The sequence below is a fragment of the Mustela nigripes genome, chromosome 1 (assembly GCF_022355385.1).
Source record: "Mustela nigripes isolate SB6536 chromosome 1, MUSNIG.SB6536, whole genome shotgun sequence".
Lineage (NCBI taxonomy): Eukaryota > Metazoa > Chordata > Mammalia > Carnivora > Mustelidae > Mustela > Mustela nigripes.
This window is the reverse complement of record NC_081557.1, coordinates 125,577,013-125,597,706: the sequence shown is the minus strand read 5'-3', so window position 1 is coordinate 125,597,706 and position 20,694 is coordinate 125,577,013. Positions and strand designations below refer to the sequence as shown.

At 35.6% G+C, this 20,694-nt stretch overlaps 1 protein-coding gene across 4 annotated transcripts in view; it reads left to right on the top strand.

Moving 5' to 3' along the window:
* TTC29 (tetratricopeptide repeat domain 29) overlaps nt 1-20,694 on the top strand; it is a 236,264-nt gene that overhangs the window by 136,444 nt on the left and 79,126 nt on the right. For all 4 annotated transcript variants that reach the window (XM_059373391.1, XM_059373409.1, XM_059373400.1 and 1 more), the window contains 2 exons: nt 11,469-11,592; nt 20,412-20,640. In XM_059373391.1, the coding sequence (XP_059229374.1) occupies nt 11,469-11,592; nt 20,412-20,640 (353 nt within the window). The remainder of the gene's footprint in view (nt 1-11,468; nt 11,593-20,411; nt 20,641-20,694) is intronic.

Sequence of the window (20,694 nt, the reverse complement as noted above, 5' to 3'; positions counted from 1 at the left end):
TTAGTCAATGTTTAAAGGCAGCTTGAGAGAGGGCATCCAAGATGGTGGCATTTAAAGATCCTGAACTCACCTCCCATAGACACACTGAATCTATAGCTACCTATGGAACAGTTCCTTCTGAATAAGATCTGAAAACTAGCTAACAGCTCCTTTACAACAAATGGTAGAAGAGCCACCTCTAGATGAATGGGAGAAATGAGATGCATTTTTATCAAAACCCCACCTGCAACATGGCAATCCATAATTGGGTGTGATTTCACAAATCTGTAACTTCTCCCCAAGGAATGTGGGGTTCATTCCTCACATCAGGCACCCCAATCCCTGATACCTGCAATGGAGAGAGAAGCCCCCAAAATATCTGGGTTTGAAAACCAATAAGGCTCACATCCGGGAAACCCAATGGGCTGTAGGGACTAGAGTACTTCTCTTAAAGAGCTTGTATGCAGACTAACTTATCCGTGGGTCAAGCATAAAAGTAGCAATTTGAAAAGTACATAGACTATATGTGAAGTTTGCTAATCCTAAAACATATGCCAGAGAGGCAGAGGCCAATGGGACTCGCTCCAGGGACAGAGGCACTGGTGGGTACCATTTTTGCACTCTTTCTCTATCATGATAGCTCAAGCAAGTGTGCCCCAGCTCTGTGCTTTCCTGCTGTCTTGTTAAAACTGTTGGACACATGAAATCTACACAGCAGATATTCCTCAGTCATCTGGCTCTGATAGCCAGAGGAGCTGCATTCCTGGGACCCATGGGACTGTAACAGAGACAGTTAACATCGGGTTAATATCCCAAGGGTACTACAGAGATAGAAGACTGAAACACTCCCAATCTTTCTCTGGAAGATGCTCATTTATTCAGACACAAGTCTGAAGGGCAAACTTCAAGTTTGCCACATACCTAGGGCTGCAAAGGGGCTCTCAGGGAATGTAGTCTTGCAGGTCCATCTTTCTGGATTCTTTGGGCCTTTCTACAGTGCAGTGATGCCTCACAGAAAGTACACACTCATCTGAAGCCCCACGTTTTGCAACTGTCACCCAAGGCACACCTCCAGGTCACCTGGTCTGAAGGTCAGCAGGATTTATAATGACAGACCCACAGAACTATTTATATTTGAATACTTTAAAGCTGCTGCCTGACCATCTGTCTTCTAATTAGCCTGAAAGTAGATGATGACTGAGATCCCTCCCTTTGGAAAACTGACAGGTTTTCAGCACACTTCAACACCTACCTACCAACAACCAGGTTGTTTAGGTAATAACAAAAGTTCAAGAGACAACCAAGAGCTAAAGCAATGTTGAACAACAAGTTTCACCTCCTATACAAGTCTACTCCTTCAGGATTGGAAGAGGTAGTGTTTTACCTAATATGTAGAAACAAATGCAGAGAATCAAGAAAAATGGGGAAACAGAGGATTATGATCCAAATGAAAAAGCAAGATAAAACCTCAGAAAAAAAATTTAATGAAATGGATATAAGTAATGTACCTGATAAACAATCAAAAGTAATGTAATTAAGGTGCTCAACAACTTGGGAGAAGAATGGATGAACATAGTGAGAACTTTACCAAAGAGATAGAAAATATAAGAAAGCCCAGAAGTCACAGAGCTGAATACAATAACTGAAGGGAAAAATATACTAAAGTGATTCAACAGCAAACTAGGTGAAGCAGAAGAAAGGATCAGTGATCTAAAAGACAGGGCAGTGGGACTCACCCAAATAGAGTGGCAAAAAGAAAGAAGAATTTTAAAAAGGGAAGATAGCTCAGAAGACCTTAGAGACAACAACAAACAGAATAATATTTATAAAGGAAGGGTCCCAGAAGAGACCAGAGAGAGAGAGAAAGGGGGAGAAAACTCATTTGAAGAAATAAATCTCTGAAAACTTACCTAGCATGGGGGAAAAGCAGACATCCAATATCCAGGAATCCAAGATAGATTCAAGTAAGATGAACCCAAAAAGATCCACACCAAAATACATTACAATTAAAATATCAAAAGTTAAAGATAAAGGGAGAATTTTAAAAGGACGACAAGAAAAGCAAGTTGTTACATACAAGGAAAACCCCAAAGACTATCAGTAGATTTTTCAACAGAATCTTTGCAGGTGAGAAGAAGGCTAATAATATATTCAAAGCTGAAAGGAAAAAATTTGCAGCCAAAAATATTCGACCCAGCAAGGTTATCATTTTGAATTGAAAGAGAGATACAAAGGTTTCCCAACAAGTAAAAACTAGAGAAGTTCATCAACACAAACCGACTTTAAAAGAAATGTTAAAGTAACTACTTTAAGCTAAAAGGGAAAAAAGCATGAATTAATAACAAGCAAGTATATTAAAGTATAAATCTCATTGGTAAAGGTAAATATATAGTAAAGGTAACAGGTTAGTCACTAATAAAACTCTTCTGAAGGTTAAAAGACAAAACTAGTAAAAATAACTATTGGTTAAGGAATATAAAAAATAAAAAGATGTAAAATATGACATCAAAAACTAAGAGGTGGAGTGGGAGGCCATAGAGTTTTAGAATGTGTTCTAACTTAAGTTGCTATTAACTTTTAAAATAAAGTGTTGGGGCGCCTGGGTGGCTCAGTGGGTTAAAGCCTCTGCTTTCAGCTCAGGTCATGATCCCAGGGTCCTGGGATCAAGCCCCGCATCGGGCTCTCTGCTCGGCAGGGAGCCTGCTTCCTCCTCTCTCTCTGCCTGCCTCTCTCCCTACTTGTGATCTCTGTCAAATAAATAAATAAAATCTTTAAAAACAAACAAATAAATAAATAAATTAAATAAAGTGTTATTTACATAAGCTGTTATATGTGGCCCTCATGGTAACCACAAAGCATAAACCTACAGTAGATACACAGAAGATAATAAGAAAGGAATCTAAGCATAACACTAAAGAAAGTCATCAAACCACCAGGGAAGAGAGCAAAAGAAGAAGAGGAATACTGAGGAACTACAAAGCAGCCAGAAAACAATTTTAAAAATGGCAATAAGCACATACCTGTCAATAATTACTTTAGTTGTAAATGAACTAAATTCTCCAATCAAAAGTCACAATGTTGCTAAAGGAATAACAAAAAAATAAAGACCCATCTATATGCTGCTTATAAGAGACTCACTTTAGAGGTAAGGATACACTTAGACTGAAAGTGAAGGGATAAAAAAAATGTTTCATACGATTGGAAACCAAAATAAAGCTGGGATGACTAAACTTACATTTGACAAAATAAGCTTTAAAACAAACACTGTAATAAATTCAAAGAAGGGAATTACATAATGATGAAGGGATCAATCCCACAGGAAGATATGACATTTGTAAATATTTATGCACCTAATATAGGAGCACCTAAACATCTAAAGCAAATATTAAAAGATTTAAGGGAAGAAATTGAGATCATTGCAACAAAAATAGAGGATTTTATTACCCCACTTACATCAAAAACTAGATCACTCAGTTAGAAAATCAATAAGGAAACATCATCCTTAAGTGACACATTAGACAAGTTGCACATAATAGATATACACAGAACATTCCATAAAAAGCAGCAGAATAGACATTCCTCTCAAATGCACAGGGAATATTCTTCACAACAGATCATATGTTACAGCACAAAACAAGTCTCAATAAATTTAAGAACATTGAAATCAAATAAAACCCCTTTTTTTTTTTAATGTTTTTTTTTTAAGATTTTATTTATTTATTTGACAGAGAGAGATTACAAGTAGGCAGAGAGGCAGGCAGAGAGAGGAGGAAGCAGGCTCCCTGCTGAGCAGAGAGCCCGATGCGGGACTCGATCCCAGGACCTTGAGATCATGACCTGAGCTGAAGGCAGCGGCTTAACCCACTGAGCCACCCAGGCGCCCCCAAATAAAACCCCTTTTCTAACTACAATGGTATGAACCAGAAATGAATTACAAAGAAAAAAAAAACAGAAAGATCACAAATATAGAGAGATTTAACAACATGCTACTGAACAGCCAGTGGGTCAAGGACAGGAGAAATTAAAGGGGAAATCAAAAAAATCAACATGATACACCATATTAACAAAATGTAGGATAAAAATCATATAATCATCTCAATAGATGCAGAAAAAAATCATTTGACAAAATTCAACATCCATTTATGATAAAAAAAAAAAAACCTCTTAAGGAAGTAAGGATAGAGAGGGAATGAATGTCAAACATAGTAAAGACCATATATGACAAGGCCACAGCTAATATATTCAATAGTGAAAAGCTGAAAACTTTTTCTCTAAAATCAGGAACAAGACAAGGATTCCCATTCTCACCACTTTGATTTAACATAGTATTGGCAGTCCTAGCCACAGCAACTGGGCAAGAAAAAGAAATGAAGCTATCCAAACTGGAAAAAAGAGGTAAAACACTCACTATTTGTGGACAACATGACTTAATATACAGAAAATCCTAAAGACTCCACCAAAAAACTATTAGAAATAATAAATGAATTCAGTAAAGTTTTAGCATACAAATTAACATAAGAAAAATTGTTGCATTCCTATATACTAACAACAATCTATTAGAAACAATAATTAAGAAAACAGTCCCAGGGCATCTGGGTAGCTCAGTTGATTAAGCATCTGACTCTTGGTTTCAGCTCAGGTCATGAGCTCATGGATCATGGGATCAAGCCCCACATTGGGTCCTGTGCTCAGCAGGGAGTCTGCTTGAAAGATTCTCTCCTTCTGCTCTTCCCCCACTCACTTGTTCTCTCTCTCAAAAAAAAAAAAAAAAAAAAAAACTTTTTAAAAGAAAAAAGGAAAAAATCCCATCTATAATGGCATCAAAAAGAATAAAATATCTAGGATTAGATTTAACCAAGGAGGTAGAAAGGCTTGTACACTGAAAAATATAAGACATTAATGAAATAAACACAAATCAATGGAAAGATAACTCTGTGTTCATGGATTGGAAGAATTAATATTGTTAAAATGTCCATACTTCCCAATGCAGTCTACATGTTTACTGCAATCCCTATCAAAATCTGATTTTCCCACAGAACTAGAACAATCGTAAAATGTATATGGAACCACAAAAGACCTTGAATAGTCAAAGCAATCTTGAGAAAGAAAAACAAAGCTGGAGTCATCATGTTCCCTAATTTCAAATTGTATTATAAATCTGTAATAATCAGTGGACCTGGGGTGGTTCAGTTGGTTAAATTTCTGCCTTCAGCTCGGGTCATGATCCCATGATCCTGGGATTGAGCCCTTTATAGAGCCCTGCATCGAGCTTCCTGCTCATTGGGGAGCCTGCTTCTCCCTCTCTTTCCACTGTGCTCTCTTTCTCTCATTATCTCTGCCACTATCTCTGTTTCTCTCAAATAAATAAATAAAATCTTTCCATCAATCAATATATAATAATCAAAATAGTATGGGGGTGCTTGGGTGGCTCAGTTGGTTGGACATCTGCTTTGGCTCAGGTCATGATCTCAGGGTCCTGGGATCAAGCCCCACACCAGACTCCCTGCTCATTCCCTCCCCGCTGTTTGTGCTCACTCTCTCACTCTCTGTTTGTCTCAAATAAGTAAAATCTTTTAAAAAATAAACAAAAATAGGGAGTCTTGGTGGCTCAGTTGGTTGGGTGTCTGCCTTTGGCTCAGGTCATGATCCTAGGGTCCTGGGATCAAGCCCTGCATTGGGCTCTCAGCTCAGCAGGGAACCTGCTTTTCTCTCTCCCTCTATCTATGTTATGCCTACTTCTCTTTCTGTGTCAAATAAATAAATAAAATCTTTAAAACAAAAATAAACACACAAAAACAGTACAGTATTGGCATAAAAATAGACACATAGATCAATGGAACAGAATAGAGAGTCCAGAAATAAACCCACATATATATATGGTCAATTTATGTACAAAAAAAGAGCCAAGAATATACAATGGGAAAGGGATAGCTTGTTTAATAAATGGTTAGGTGAACTGGACAGCTACATGCGAAAGAATGAAGCTATACTATTATTTTACACCACGCAGAAAAAACTAACTCAAAATGGATTATAGACAAATGTAAAACCTGAAATCATAAAACTCTGAGAAGGTAGGCCCTAAGCTCTTTGATGTATGTCTTGGTGATTATTTTTTTTCTGGATCTAATTCCAAAAACAAAGGCATAAAAGCAGAAATAATTAAGGGGGACTACATCAAGATAAAGTTTCTTCTGTACAGCAAAATAAATTATCCACAAAACATACAGGCAACCTACTGAAATAGAATATTTACACATCATATATCTGATAAGGAGTTAATATCCAAAATAACACACATAATGCAATAGCAATAAATAAATAAGCAAACCAAACAATCTAATTAAAAAGTGGGCAGAGGATCTGAACAGTCATTTTTCCAAAGAAGACATATACATGGCCAATAGGCCATGCTCAATATCACTAATCATCAGAGAAATGCAAATCAAAACTTGAATGAGGTATCACCTCTCACCTACTCAAATGGCTGTTATCATAAAGACAAGAAACAAATGTTGGTAAGGGCATGGAGAGGGGAACTCTCATGCACTGATAGTGGGAATATAAATTGGTGTAGCCACTGTGGAAAACAGTATGGAGTTTCCTCAAAAAATTGAAAGTAGAACTATATAATCCAGCAATTCCACTTCTAGATATTTATCTGAAGAAAATGTAAACACTAACATGAAAATGTATGTGCACCCTGTGTTTACTGCAGCATTGTTTATAGTAGCCAAGATATGGAAATAACCTGTTTCCATCAATAGGAAGAATGAGCAAGATATAGTGTGTGTATGTGCGTGTACACACACACACACACACACACACACACAATGGAACTGTACTCAGCCATAAAAAAAAAAAAAGAATAAAACTTTGCCATTTGGGACAACATGGTGAACTTTAACAGTATTAAGCTAAGTGAAATAAGTCTGGCAGAGAAAGATAAATACTTAAGCAGACACTTTTACGCAAAATCTGAAAAAAACTGTACAAACAAAACAAAATGAAACTCATGTATATGAACAGATTGGCAGTTGCCAGGGAGAAGGGGTGTTAGGGGTTGAGTGTAAGGGATGAACAGGGTCGGGTGGTACAGACTTCCAGTTGTGAAGTGAATAGATCATGGGGATGTGATGTGCAGCAGAGCAACTCCAATTGAGGTGTTGAGCATACTTGAAGGCTGCTGAGGGAGAATGGATCTCGAAGGTGTTCATCAAAAGAAAAAAAAATTGTATCTTTCTTATGGAGACAGATGGTGACTAGACTTATGGTGGTGATTATTTCACAGTGGAGACAAGTATTGAATCATCACACTGTACGCCCAAAACTAATATAATATTGCATGACAATGATACCCAAGAATAATTAAGAATAGAAATAACAAGGCAGGTGGACCTTATTTCCAAGTTGAATATAAGTTCTAATCTTAGATAAATCTTCACCTTGGTTGTACACATAATTTCCTAGTAACGCTAGTTAATTTTGTACAACAGCCAAATAATTTTTAATTTACCCACTAGTGATTATGACATACTCAGCCCATTAGTGGGATTATTTTATGAATATTCTATACTTATTAAAATATTTTTGCATACATTTATTCCATATACTGACCATTTTTGATGTAAAAAAAGGTCTTAAACTCTTGCCACTGAGAAAGGGAAACCCTCTTACCACTGTTGGTGGGAATGCAAGCTGGTATAGCCACTCTGGAAAACAGTATGGAGGTTCTTCAAGAAGTTACCCTCGGACTCAGTAGAGTTACCCTAGGACCCAGTAATTGCACTACTAGGTATTTATCCCAAAGGTACAAATGTATTGGTCTGAAGGGACACCTGCACCCCAGTGTTTATAGCAGCAAAGTCCACAATAGCCAAATAGTGGGAAAAGCCAAGATTCCATCCTCAGATGAATGGATGAGGAAGGTGTAGTATATTACTACAGCCACCAGAAAGGATGACTACTTACCATTTACATTGATGTGGATGGAACTGGAGGGTATTATGCTGGGTGAAATAAGTTAGTCAGAGAAAGACAACTATCATATGGTTTCATTCATATGTGGAATATAAGAAACAGCCCAGAGGATCATGAGAGAAGGAGAAAAACCACTAGAGATTCTTAACTATAGGAAACAAATGGAGAATTACTGGAGTGGGGGTGGGTAGGGGAATGGGTAATTGGGCAATGGGCATTAAGGAGGGCAATGAAGTGATGATGATCACCGGGTGTTATATGCAACTGATGTATTATTGAACTCTACATCTGAAACTAATGATGCACTCTATGTTGGCTAGCTGAATTTAAATAAAAATAAATTCTTGCTACTGAAAATCAAATATTACTATTTATATTACTTTTTCGAGAAGTGCTTTCTCAACTGTTTATTGCATGTGATAATAATATAGTTCATCACTCACCTATTATAGACATTTGGCAAAAAAAATATTCTATTGAGTTCTATTTGCTCAGAAATTTTAGGTGAATATTAAATTTTGCCATTTTCACTGCAGCCAAGTAAAGGAATGCCATTTTGCAAGTAAATTTTTAAGGTTAGAAATGTTGATATTTTGATGCCCACTATATAAACAATGCTGTTGAATATATGATTGCTTTATGATTATATACATATGACATAAACACAAGGACAAAAATTTAGATGTTTTTGTTTTTGCATAAAACTAAACAAAATGGATAAATACAGGTAGAGATTTACTATAACTATTAAGTAATTAGACCAGTTTTAGAGTTGTTTGTGCTCATAATGTTCTAGTTACATATCATGTATATATAAATTCAATGTGAATTTTAAACTTCCCAGAAGATTTTAATCAAAAATTTACTAGCTTATGAACTACCTATTATACTGAAGAAGTTCACTATACTGAAAAAGTAACTTTATTTTTAGATTTCACTGAATCTAAGAGTATTTCTACTGGACAATGTACCTTACATACTACCTCCCCAAAATTCTAACTAAACTATAACATAATAACTTTTGTTGCTTAGAATTTTGTTTTTCTACTTAATAAAAGAGCTATTTTAGGCTCATTTACACACATATTTTCATTACTCTTAAGCATTCACATAAAAAAATACAAACCGATTATACACCTCAAACATATTTGCATTCCAAGTCCAATTCTTCTGAATCACTTTTAAATCAGAATTATCAGTATTTTTCCCCCAAACTTTTTTTGTGTTGTTACCAAGAACATTGGTACTACAGTCTTTCTTAAAATAGTGCTCCAGTATCATCTCCAGTATTTTTTTCCAAGTCATGGACATTCAGCTTACCCATTTTGAAGTTGGCATTTTCTTAACTTCCAGAAGATTTCAGAAAGGTTTTTAGAAAACAACCAGTCCTCCTATCCCTTTCTGAAATTATCTTTAAATAGTTGTTAACAGAAGTATCAAGGCATTGCAACTGTTGCTTCATGTCCAGGACTATAAACCTAACCCAATTCTACAGCAAAAACTATGACCTGACTGTTCCCCACCTGACAATGATTATAAGATGCCTACCTGTTGTAAGTCATCCTGATTTCAGAAATATTAAAACATGGGAAAGGTTTGTAGCAAAGCTTCTGTATATGCCACATTTGTTACCCTATATCCGGAGCTCCTCTGAGTAAGTCCTTGCAGTTTAAAGTGAGAAATGCCCATGTGAGGAGCAGCTCAATTGCAAAATGACCTCTGCATTTCAGAATTTCACCCTGGGAACTACTGAGTCATGGCATAGGTATTCACTGGGAACTGCTGGCCTCTGAAAACAAAGGGAAATTCTAGGGTTTCAGAGACATGGAGAAATAAGAGTTTCTCCTTTATCACAGTTTGTCACATTAATACAAATTTTCAGTGGTTCTGGTATGATTTAACAATAGAATTTCATATAATCTTACATTCACCATTCTGTTAGGAATTGGGAAAAAAAATAAAATCCAGAGAGTCAGCAGATGTACTGAATTTTGTTTATGGCATGTCCCTGAATCAGCAGTCAGATATTCCTTGAGCTGGACTTTGGTTTCAGCCTCCTGTACAAAATCAGTCACGGTATTATTATACCTTAAATATAGCTGTTTTCAAAATTACTGTCTCTTTGGTTGCACAAATATTTTTTCTTGGTTCTTAATCTCATTTGCCCTTATGAGAGTGTGCCTCTCTCTGTGGGTCCCTAAGCATTCTTCACATAGGACATCACTACAACTGATGTCTCCTTAGACTTGCTTTCAAATTTCAAATAATTATGTCCTTTGGAGAGATTTTTAGAGTCTTTTCACTCCCTCCTCCCCTTTCTGTTTAGCTCTTGCTCTTATAAAACTAAGATTTGTATATACTTGAAGTGGCATTCAGATCATGAAAAACTGATGAGTATTTGGGACTCAGATTTATAAAATGACAGCAGAATTCAAATGAATTCAAATGAATATAATTTATTGAAATCTTTAAAATGATGCTCTCCTTGCCTCTATGAATATTGGGATACTGATGGCCCTTCTTTTCACTGCATCTGTATCTTTGGGGTAAATACCCAGTAGTGCAAGTGCAGGGTCATACGGTAGCTCTAGAACAATCATCATCGTATTTGTGCCTCCTCACAAAAGACTGTCTTCATTTGCAAAGTGTGGAAAAGCCTTTTCAGAGGTTTTAAAAATGACAGCTTCATTAAGATAGAATTCATATACCATATATTCACCATTTTGAAGTCTACAATTCAGTAGTTTTTAGTTATATTCAGAGTGGTACCACCATCACCACAATATAAGTCGAATCATATTTGTCACTCCAAAAAGAAACCCCATACTTCTTAGCAGCTGTTCTTCATTCACTGTTCTCTCCAGCCTTTGGTAACCACTATACTTTCTGTTTCTATGGATCTGCATATTCTGGACACTTTATGTGAATGGAATCATAACATATGTGTTTTTTTGTGACTGGCTTCTTTCATTTAACATGTTTTGAAGGTTTATCCATATTGTGGCATGTATCACTAAACATCATTCTGTTTTAGCAGAATAATGTTCCATTGTATGGATAGACCACATTGTGCTCATTCTTTCATTTGATCAACATTGGATTTGTTTCCACTTTTTGGCTGCTATAAATACTGTTGCTGTGAACATTTGTGTGCAAGTTTTGTATGGACATAATATTTTTATTTCTCTTGGAGATATATATATAGGAGTGGAATTGCTGGGTCATATGGTAACTGTATATCAGAAATTTTGAGGATCTGACAAGTTGTTTTCCAAAGCATGTGCACCATTTTACAATCCCACCAGCCATACAAGAGGGTCTGAAGGTTTAAGTTTAACTCAATGTATGCTCCAACAAAGAAAAGCCACCTGTTTTTTAAAATTTTCCTTTCACATTTCATTATCCTGAACCATTTTGCACTTTCTAAAACAAAGACACAAAATCTCTCCTCTTTATGGTGACATTAAATGAGATGATACTCCAATAATTTCTCATTTTATTTTTTCCAGCCAAGGAGAGATGATAGAAGCAATTAAATACTTGAAAAAAGTTGTGAAAATTGCAGGAAACAATTTCCAAAGACTAGATGTTGTGAAAGCAAGTACAATGCTTGGGGATATCTACAATGAAAAAGTGAGTATATGCGTTTCATTCTTGTAGGGAGAAATTCTCAGAGTTTTAACATTCTATTCCCATCTGACTCTCACCTTCCCATGATATGTTATGCAGAATGACCCCAGGACCGCCGGGTTTGGTTAATGCACAGGGTAGTTACTTCCCCTTTTACCAGGACCTGAGTGCCATCTTGGGCACAGTCACCACAAGCTGCTAAAATTAATTCATGTCTTCACAGCCAGTGAAGATTCTAAGTGGTTTTGGATTTGAAGAGCGATTAAAACATTTCAATTCAAAGACTGTCATTATAATGGTTGGCTCTTATCTGCTGACACTAACATTCATCCCCCTTGCTTCAAATTCTCGTTTTATTAATTCAGCAGTGATGGTCCTGCTAGGTTCTTCAGGAGAAGAAAGGACAATCCCAAGAGTAATTCTGAAGGAAATATGGAATTCTAACATCAGACTGGTTATGTAAAAGAAAAAAGAAGAGAAGGTCTAAAATAAAAGCATCTCTTATTCAAGAGACCATTACTAGTGAAATGAATTGGTCATAACACATTGACCTTTTGATTGATTTTTCCTGAGTTTAGCTCTTATTACCCAGATGGTTCTTTAACAAACAGTATAAAAGAGGCTTTTTTTCTCTAGTTATAATTGCTGTTTTGATAATGGTAGGATCTATCATTTTTGAGGGCAGTTTCATTCTTAAACTGTTTCTATACCTTATCTTAGTCTTTAATGAGATGTTGTATACGTATTGATTAAAGGTACTAATTCTGAGACTAGACTCAGGTTTAGTAGGTGAAAAGCCTACTTTTTTCACTTGTAATAAGATCTGTAGCCTGGACAACTTACCTTCTAGGTGCCTCAATTTTCTCCCCTTATAAGGTTGTAGTGAGTATTGAGTTAATGAATGTAGAGCAGTTAGAGAAGCAAGTCCCAGCTAGATAAGCCGTTATTATTTGGCACACCTTTATGGGGTATCATACAATCCCCCTTTTCCCTGAGGCTCAGAGGGTTTAAGTAACCTATCCCAGGCCTCCACATTTCTAGGTGGCAGTGGTATTCAAACCCATGCTCTTAATCACTACAGTCTTTTATTTGGCAGATAATTGACTTTTTGATGATTTCAGAATTAGTCTTTTTAAAATTTTTATTTTATTTTTTTCAGTGTTCCAGAATTAATTGTTTAGGCACCACGCCCAGTGCTCCATGTAATACGTGCCTCCATAATACCCATCACTGGGCTAACCACACCCCCACACCCCTACCCTCCAAACACCTCAGTTTGTTTCTCAGAGTCCACAGTCTCTCATGGTTCGTCTCCCCCTCCAATTTCCCCCAACCTCTCCTCCCAGTGTCCTCTGTGTTATTCGTTATGCTCTACAAATACGTGAACCCATATGATAACAGACTCTCTCTGCCTGACTTATTTCACTCAGCATAGGCTTCCTTCCCCCCCCCACCAAGGAAACTGTTTTAAATTAATCTGAATGAATGAAACTACCATAGTTCCTGCTATGGGAAACGTGCTTTTAAACAGGGTATCTGATTTCTTATTACACCTCCTCTCTCACTTTCTCTGGCTCATGTGCTTCCTCTCTGCTATTACCCAGGATCATTAAACCCCCTTTTGCTCTTGACTGTCACTCTCCTCCTTCTCTCCTCCCCTGTCGTTCTGGTCTTTCTGATCTCGGTGTTCCTCTCCCTATGTTCCTGCCCACTTTGTTTCCCCTCTTTCTTTGTGCCTTCCGCACCTGTCACCCCAGGTCCCTCTCTCCACGGTGAGCCCCTTCTGCTGCCCCATCTCTATGGTACAACTCTACTCCAGTGACTCCCTGGATCTTGTTTACGCTCTTGTTTTCCTTTTTGGGATGCCATGCTGAAACACAGACAAGGCTCGTGGTCTTGTGAGACTGGCAGTCTAAGGGGGAGCTTATCCTATAGTAGCAGAATTGGCACTCCTAGGTTATACATATTCTTACTTTTTAAAAGGATTGTTCTTCAAAACAGAAGTGCCAAAAACACAAATTGCCTTACCCTCCACCAAACAATGCCCAGAACTCCGTGTGTTAGTGCACCACAAACATTAAGTATCAGCGTATATTCTCGTAGTTACAGAAAGCATAAGGAAAAAAAAAAAAAGGATAATCCCTTCTGAGGGGTCATTTTTATATTTGCATTTTTTAAGAGTTTATATCCCATCAGTCTGTATTTTATTCTTTGGCTCTTAAGTCTTAAAGAAGAGTCTGATATTTTAAAGGCTGGAGACATGAATACTATCCAAAGGCTATGACAATTACCAAAAGTTAATTTTTTACTAGTATGTCCCAATTCTAATATAAGATTTGGAGAATTTCAGGTATTCATGCTATCTTCAAATATATTTGCCTTCAAATATACAAATTCATTCATACATCTTAGTGACTCTTTATATTTTAATGTAATAAATGGTCATGGATAAATAGGATAGTGATTTTTAATAGTTTTGCTTTGTTTTGTTTTCTGTTTTTGTTTTTGGTTTTCTTTGAGAGAGAGTATGACAGGGAAAGGGGCAGAAGGAAAAAGAGAGAGAGAATCTCAAGCAGGCTCCACGCCCAGTAAAAAGCTTGATGCAGGGCTTAGTCTAACGATCCTGAGATCATGACCTGAGCCAAAGTCAAGAGTCAGATGCTTAATTGACTGAACCACCCAGGTGCCCCTTAAGTATACAATACTATAACAATTTTATGACATTACAGACTTCAAAACAAAACTCAGTTTATTATTAAAAGTGCTAATGTTGCATTCAGTTTTTGTGCATTACTGTGATTCTTTGTGAGTACTTCCTCAAGTCAAAAGTCCACCGATTACTTCTCAGGCTGACTGAGTTGTTAAATCATTCCCAAGAGTATGAAAACATATGACAAAGTGAGTTTATTAGAATCTAATGTAGTTATTTTTCCTTCTTATTCTTTTGAAACAGGGAGATAGCTCTGATGACATCCTGAATTTCCTTCTAGTTCTACAAAGTCATTTCCTAGGAAAATATTGACAAGGAATTATTTCATGTCTCTTATTTCAGCTGCTTATGGATATGTCCTAATGATATTAGATCCCTTTATTCAAATTATACACCTGAACAATCTTATAAGCTGTTTGCATCACATCCTATCTATTATGCTTTTTCATGAAGGAAACTTGCAGGACAAAGAGGAGCCTCACTAATTTTTGCCCCCTTCCCCTTGAATCTGCACTCAGCTACTTATTAACTGTGACCTTGGGCACATGAATTCTTTGATCCTCAGTTTCTTCATGTTTCAAGCATCAATAACAAGATACCGTGAAAAACTATATAAGGATTAGGAATTTATAAATATGTATGTGGTGCCTAGTCGAATGCCTGGCATATGTTGGGTATACAAAAGCACTTAGCCTCTTAGCACACTCAAGCTCACTCCCTGCAACTTCAGACTCCTATCCCACCGCCTGCCCAACATCTTCACTTAGACTTCAAATATAACCTGTTAGAAATGGATTCATCATTTTCCCTTAAATCCTATTCCCCTATTAACTTCATGTTCAACTATGATAGACTATGACCCAGGTATTTTCTAGGCAAACCTCTCAATCTATGAGCTCCCCCTATCTGACCTCATCTAGGCCCATGGCCTTAGATATGCTGAAGACTTGCAAATTTGTATCTCCAGCTCTGATCTCTCCTTGGGACTCCATGCTTGTAAATCTAGCTTTAGACATCTTAAATTTAACAGGATTCCTTCCTCCCAATCTTCTCCATCTGAATAAATGACGTCATAATCCATTAGCCCAGCTGCTCAAACCAAAAATCTGGGTATTCTTTGATTCTTTTCTCCTTCCTGCTCCATATCTAATCCAGAAGTAAACCCTGACCTTTATGCCACCAAACCATATCAAAGATGCGCCTCCTTCTCTGTATCTGCCACGATCATCCCATCAGTTTGTGACACTGTTTTCTCACCTGCCCTACTGCAGGAAGTTCAAGCCCATTCCCCATTTCTTACCCATATAATCCAGTCTCCACACAGATGCCCAAGTAGTTCTTTTAAATGTAAATCAAATTGTGTTATTTCTGTACTTAATGCATTTCCATTACTTCCCATTCTTCTGGGAACCTGAAATAGTCTAAGTGAGATGTACACCAACTCACCCCATCTCTGACTTTATTTCTTCCCACTCTTCTTATCAACACCACCACAGCCAAATGGACTTTTGAAGTTCCTCAAATATGTGGAGCTTGTTGCTGCCTTAGGACATTTGCCCTAGCTGGAATACCCTATATGGAATGCTTTCCAATCTGAGCTTCATATCCCTGAATTATTGTCATCATATCTCAGTTAGATGCCACACCTTCAGAGAGGCTTTCCCTTGGCAACTGACTAAAAGTAGCCACATGGGGGAAGGTAGTTCAAAGGTACAAACTTCCAGTTCTAAAAAAAGCAAGTCTTGGGAATGTAATGTACAGCATGGTAATTACAGTTAATAATACTGTATTGTACGTTTGAAATTTGCCAAGAGTAGCTCTTAAAAGTTCTCATCACAAAAAAATTCATAACTATGTGAGGTGATGTTAACTAAACTTACTGTGGTAATCTTTTAGTAATATATACAAACATTAATCATAATGTTCTATACCCAAAACTAATATAATGTCATATATCATCAATACATTATATATTATATATGACAATATAATTGTCACATAATGTCAATTAGACCTCAGTTTTAAAAAGCATATGAAGGTGCTTTGCAAAGGTGGTTATATTTTGTAATATAAGATGGCATTATTGTTATTCATAAGGAAAACTGTTTAATCACAGCTACCATTTCTGTAATTTGAGTGCTCGAACACATTTTCTAATCTAAAATGATGAAATCTAATCCACTATATTCTGTGGGGCTTTATAGGCATTTGAGAGAAAAGCCAAAAAATTCAATCAATAAAAGTATCTGTTTTGTTGAAAAAATAAAACCTCTTCTTCACTTAACCAAAATATCTGAAATCTCCATATTCCCTGTTTCTGTTCATTGAAGTCCTGAAAGCTACATGCCAAAATAAAAATTATATGAAGAAGAAAAAAAGTAGCCACTGGGTACTCTTTAACATTACATTAATACTTCGCATAGCATTCATATCCTAGTTTTCTTGTTTATGATATCTTCTTAGTGTTGTTTAATTTGGCTAGAATAGCTTAATGAGAATAGGGCCCATATCTACCTTGGTTATTATTTTGTTCCAGATCCTAAATGAGAAGTTGGCACAGAGGTGGTGAGCTTAAATATGTGAATCAATCATATTTTTTTTATTTTGAATCAATAAATTTGTAACCAGTTTTCTACCTCAGGAGAGTAAGAATCTCTCACTTTAGTAATTCCAAACTTCTATTTCATTTTTGTACAATGATTCTGAAAACTTGTACTGAATCTTTAAAAGCAAATCTAATACTCCTGGTACTGGTCAGTCTTCCTCATCATCTCTTTTGTTGCTTAATATTATTCATGCAATGTATTCTAATTGTATTCCTTATAATCACTTCTAAGAAATAATGTTATTATAAGACCACAACTATAAGACTGTATTTGGAAAAAAAATATTAGAATTAACTGTTTTCTCTAGTTATTATAGTGTTGTTATAATTAACATTAGCACATCTTTAAGAGATCATTTATTCCACCCCCTTCTCCCCCTTTCAATATATGTTTATCAAAAATAAAAAATTAAAAAAAAAAAAGAGAGATCATTTATTCTAATTAGTTTACCTTTTACTATATAATCATAGAAGATGGGCCACCCATTCCACCTTCCTGATGTGATCTCTTGATGAAAATATAGAATTAATATAAAGTAGCAAAATGAAAATGCTTTAGGGAAAAAAAAGTAGATACAGACTCCTTGTCAGGCTCCCACTCAGCAATGAGTCTCTTTCTCCGTCTCCCTCTGTCCCTTTCCCCTGCTCATTCTCAATTCTCTCTCTCAAAGAAATAAATAAAATCTTAAAAGAAAAAATAGACACACAAATAAAAAAGTAATAATTCCAGACTAAAATAGTAAAAGCAATGTGTAAAAAATGGCTTTTTCTTAGTACTAGGAAATGTACTTTTATTTTTGAGCTTGCTCATTGAATAGAGTGACAGACACACTGAGAAGTTTCTGGTAAGAATCAGAAAAATGCATGAAAATTCTATATTATAGTGTAATAATGCAAGCTTTGTTTTAAGGTCTACGATGTCATCAAGATCCTGTCCTGTAATTGTCCCTTAAATGCTTACCAGTGATATTTATAACACTAAGCAAAGTTCTCTTTTCCAGTAAGAGGCAATCCTGAAGTGATTAATTCACTTATATATTCTCAATTACTTATATATTCTCAAATTCATATTTAAGATTACCAAGATTAATTATTAGAATCTTCTGAATTTTATAATAGGACAGGGATTAACTGATAGCAGAATCGAACTATAGAACATTGGACAGAACCTTTGGAGAAGAGATTAAATTTAGATATTAAGCTCTTTAAGAATTAAAAATCTAAAAATACAATACACAGTAATGAAATCTCATTCCAAAATGGTATGTCTAAAAATCCTTGCATCTTAGAAGAATTAATGTATTTCCTTAATAGTGTTTTAAACTAGAGAAATTTAGGTTGATTCCAGTTTTATGGTAGTTGTCTCTGTGTCTAACAATATAATACTAAGCTCAATTTGCAGGAAGAATAATTATATGTAATTATAATTAAATAGTTATGAATAATTATAATGCTCCTATTTAAGGGGGGAAAAACACTTCTTAGAGAGGATCTAATATAAAATTTAGGCATAGTAAATTCTGTTAACTGCTAAATCCCCACTGCTTGTCGTGGAGCTTCGTACATAGTAGTTGCCTGATAAATGAGTAAGTTCATTTTAACATAATAATATATAAAGTAATTCTTGAAATTTAAATGTATGTCCATTTATTTATGGCCCCTAATTTCCTAATTAAGACTTTCATCTAAGACAAAATAGTTTAAGAATATAATAAGCTCAGAATAATATAATAATATATTATATATAATATATATAGAATAATATAATAATAAAATATAAGCTCAGAAATATAATTCGAACAATAGTTCTAATTATATAGAAATATATTCTAATTATATAGAAAGAATTATTTATACTTCTCTGTTTTTAAAAATAGAAATGTGAGGTCTAATCACATATGTTCATTTATTTTGTCCTATATCTTTGATGTTTAGCAGAACAATCCAAAATATTAACTAGTTTTATTTCCATCTTCAATATTTGCATTGTTCCTCAATTATATAATATACTTACCATAAAAATGTCTTTGATACATTTTATTTTTTCTAATTAACTAACCATGTCCTCATATAAGTTCTATGCTTTACATTTTGAAATAAAAGAAAGAATTGTCATCTCAACAAACAAAAATTATTATTGATAAAATATAGAGCAATTGTTTGAGCAATTTCTCCCCTCCTCATCCTCCAGCAACTTTTGTATCCAATCAGTTTGCTGTCTGAACACCATGACTATACAGAGTTGTATGGAGTTGAGTATGCATTTTGCCTGTACTGGGATATGATATAGGGTGTTTCAGTGGTGTTTTTATTACCACCTCCTTCATAAAATGTTGTGAGAAAATAATTTGAAAACTTATAATAAAACATTCTCTCATAATATTCTCTCTTTTCTCAAAAGTGTGTGCATGTGTGTTTTGTGTGCACGAGCAAGAGGGGAAGGAAGGAGAGGAGGGGAGGAGAGAGGAGGGAGGGGGAGGGGAGAGGAAAGGAGATTTACAAGTCAGTGAAGAAAGGAAACGTCGCTCCCTAGCATCTTAAAAGTGTAGGCTCAATCCTAAAAATGATATCCTCCATTGAGGAAAATGTTTTCATGAGGATCTTTAGGAAATTTGGAGGTTGGCAGAAGGGAGCCTCTTTCCTGAGGCTCAATTTCATTATTTGTAGAATAAGAATAGTATTTTCTCACAGGATGACTTATGAAAGTTAGTGACATAATATAGGAAGTACTTAGCACTGGCCCTGACACTTTGAAAACTATTGTGGACAATAGCTTATAGGAGGGTAGGAGAGTATAATCAAAAAAAGCCCACAAAATCTAAAAAACAGAAAACTGGCTTGAATTTTTTCAATGAGATGTTGCAAAAAACTTAAAGAGATGAACATTTAAATGAGTTGTGCTAGTGCCATCAGGATCATTATTTTTCAGGAATCTTGATTACCTCCGATGTTCTTAGTCAAGAATGACATAAGCACATGGGGAAAACAAGAGCAATAACCAAATCAGCAGATAAATACATCAATTTTCAGTGGCGCCATAAATCTGAAACAGATTGGCTGAAAATGATCTCTTGCTGTAACTAAAAACAACTGGTTAAAAATGCTTTATTGGTAAATCCAGTGCTACAAGTAGGAAAAATACACCCAAATTAATGTGAATTGGACCACTCTAAAAAGACCCAGACTTTTTGCTACCATGTACCAGGTTTTACGATCTGAAAATGCTAACATATGATCATTTTTAATCCAAAAAAGCTTACGTTTCATATAGTTCAACTTGATAGATAAAGCTCTTTTAGTATCCTAGCTTCAAGATATTGTATGGTTAGTAATCACAACTTTTTAAAAGAACCTTATTCTCATAGAGTCCCTGCCTGCCATCTCTTTCTTCTAAAAGATGAATGCTGTAACTGTTGAAAGATAAGTCTGGTACATACCAAGGTGAGCAGATATGTGGAAAGATAGAATAAAAAACTAAGAAAGAAATGATTTCTCTTACATTTTTAGGGATACTACAAGAAAGCTTCACAATACTTTCAGCAAGCTTTCAACACAACAGTAGAGCTTACAAACTTGAGTCAAACGGATGAAACGAAAGTGCATTATGGAATAGCAAAAGCTCATCAGATCATGCAGAGGGTTAACAGTTATATCGAGTCTGAAGATCTCACCAGCCTTGGCTACCTGCTGTCATGGAAGGAGAATCGAGGCAGCATTGTATGTGATCCGACTAATGGTAAGACTTCAGTTTTTGAAAATAGTTTAGTTTTTGTGTCATTCTTAATGGCTC